The sequence below is a fragment of the Wasmannia auropunctata genome, unplaced genomic scaffold (assembly GCF_000956235.1).
Source record: "Wasmannia auropunctata unplaced genomic scaffold, wasmannia.A_1.0 LD336076.1, whole genome shotgun sequence".
Taxonomy (NCBI): Eukaryota; Metazoa; Arthropoda; class Insecta; order Hymenoptera; family Formicidae; genus Wasmannia; species Wasmannia auropunctata.
Window position 1 is genome coordinate 7500919 of NW_012026814.1, and position 1394 is coordinate 7502312.

The 1394-nt window shown below is 26.0% G+C and overlaps 1 protein-coding gene across 1 annotated transcript in view; it reads left to right on the forward strand.

The window, feature by feature from the left end:
- Positions 1 to 246, forward strand: part of LOC105449545 (uncharacterized protein K02A2.6-like) — a 2254-nt gene extending 2008 nt beyond the window's left edge. The window contains exon 2 of the mRNA XM_011688802.1: positions 235 to 246. Within this exon, the coding sequence (XP_011687104.1) occupies positions 235 to 246 (12 nt within the window). The remainder of the gene's footprint in view (positions 1 to 234) is intronic.
- The last annotated feature ends 1148 nt before the right edge of the window (positions 247 to 1394 follow it).

Consider the following 1394-nt stretch of genomic DNA (forward strand, 5'->3'; position numbering starts at 1 on the left):
TGCATACTTCTGACGCGATATCTACACCTTTATATATTAAACATTTTGAACAATAGAAATGTTTAATAACAATAAAAGGAGGAACAATATTTTTAATATAAGAAAATAATGAATGTAAAGTTTTGGGCATCAAATTTGGCTGAGGAAGCATATTATTTATGACTATTAACATATCCTCTAAGTTAGATTTTGTCATTCTATGTTTGACATAAAGATTTATTAAATTATAAACAGTTTCATCAATAGTTTGAGCATATCATTAAATAAAACATTCTTACTATTGCTATAAAAATTGCAAAATATACTTTCATTAAAATCTGTTGAATGCCCATCATCATAATTACATAAAGATTTTCGTATATCAATTGCATTATAATTTATCAAATTATTATTATCTAATACCACAATATCATTTTCGTAATCATCGACAATATGGTTAGATTCGCAAATTTCATCATCGGATGCCTCATTTATAACATCACTACAACTTCCAGAACTTAACTAATTATTCTCATTATTTGGAAATTGTGTAAAATTTTATTAATTTCCATTTTATTAATTTCATTGTCATTTTCATTCATATTAGGAATTGATAGTGCAATTTTTTTTTTCCATCGTTGACGGTTTCTGACAGGGATCTAATTGCATAAAAACATTTCAATTATATTTTATAACGTTGATCTTTTATATATAATATAAAGAAAATATAAAAATAGTTTTCATACATACCGAGAAATTTTTATTTTGTTTCCACAGTTTCTATTTTTTTCGTGGAAATGTATCATATTCACTGGCCATTTTCTTAAATATAAAAGATATGCAAAAAATTTATATTATTACCGAGATTGCTTTTAATTATGTTTTTACAATAAAATTATAATTATACAAATTATGGTAATTTTATATTTAAGTTATAATTATAATTATTAAGCTTTCAGTAAATATATAATTTAATTAAATTAAACCTATAAAAATCTTTATTAGTATTTTTATAGTTTTCCAGTACACTATTTGCCATATATTCGTCGATCATCTGAAACATATTATATTATGGTATCATCGATCGATCGAGTATTTAACGTCGCAACATTAAACGAGACGTTTCTTTACTTACCATCTTTTATCATTTCAACTCAACATTATCTATTTGCTAGGGTTCTCCACATTAATAGCGCAAAATAATTTTTTGCATATACATACGCCACTGTAATTTTTTATCGCACGAAAGCCTAACTGGGAACCGCGACACAGAGCGTTCTTCTCGAAGCACACTAATAATCATTAATGCCTTCTCGCTGTTTCTATACATATATGCATGTGTTTCACATAGGTTATGTTACATATACTATAGAAAATTTGGACCGACATTCATTCCTTTCTTGAACGCTGGGTCT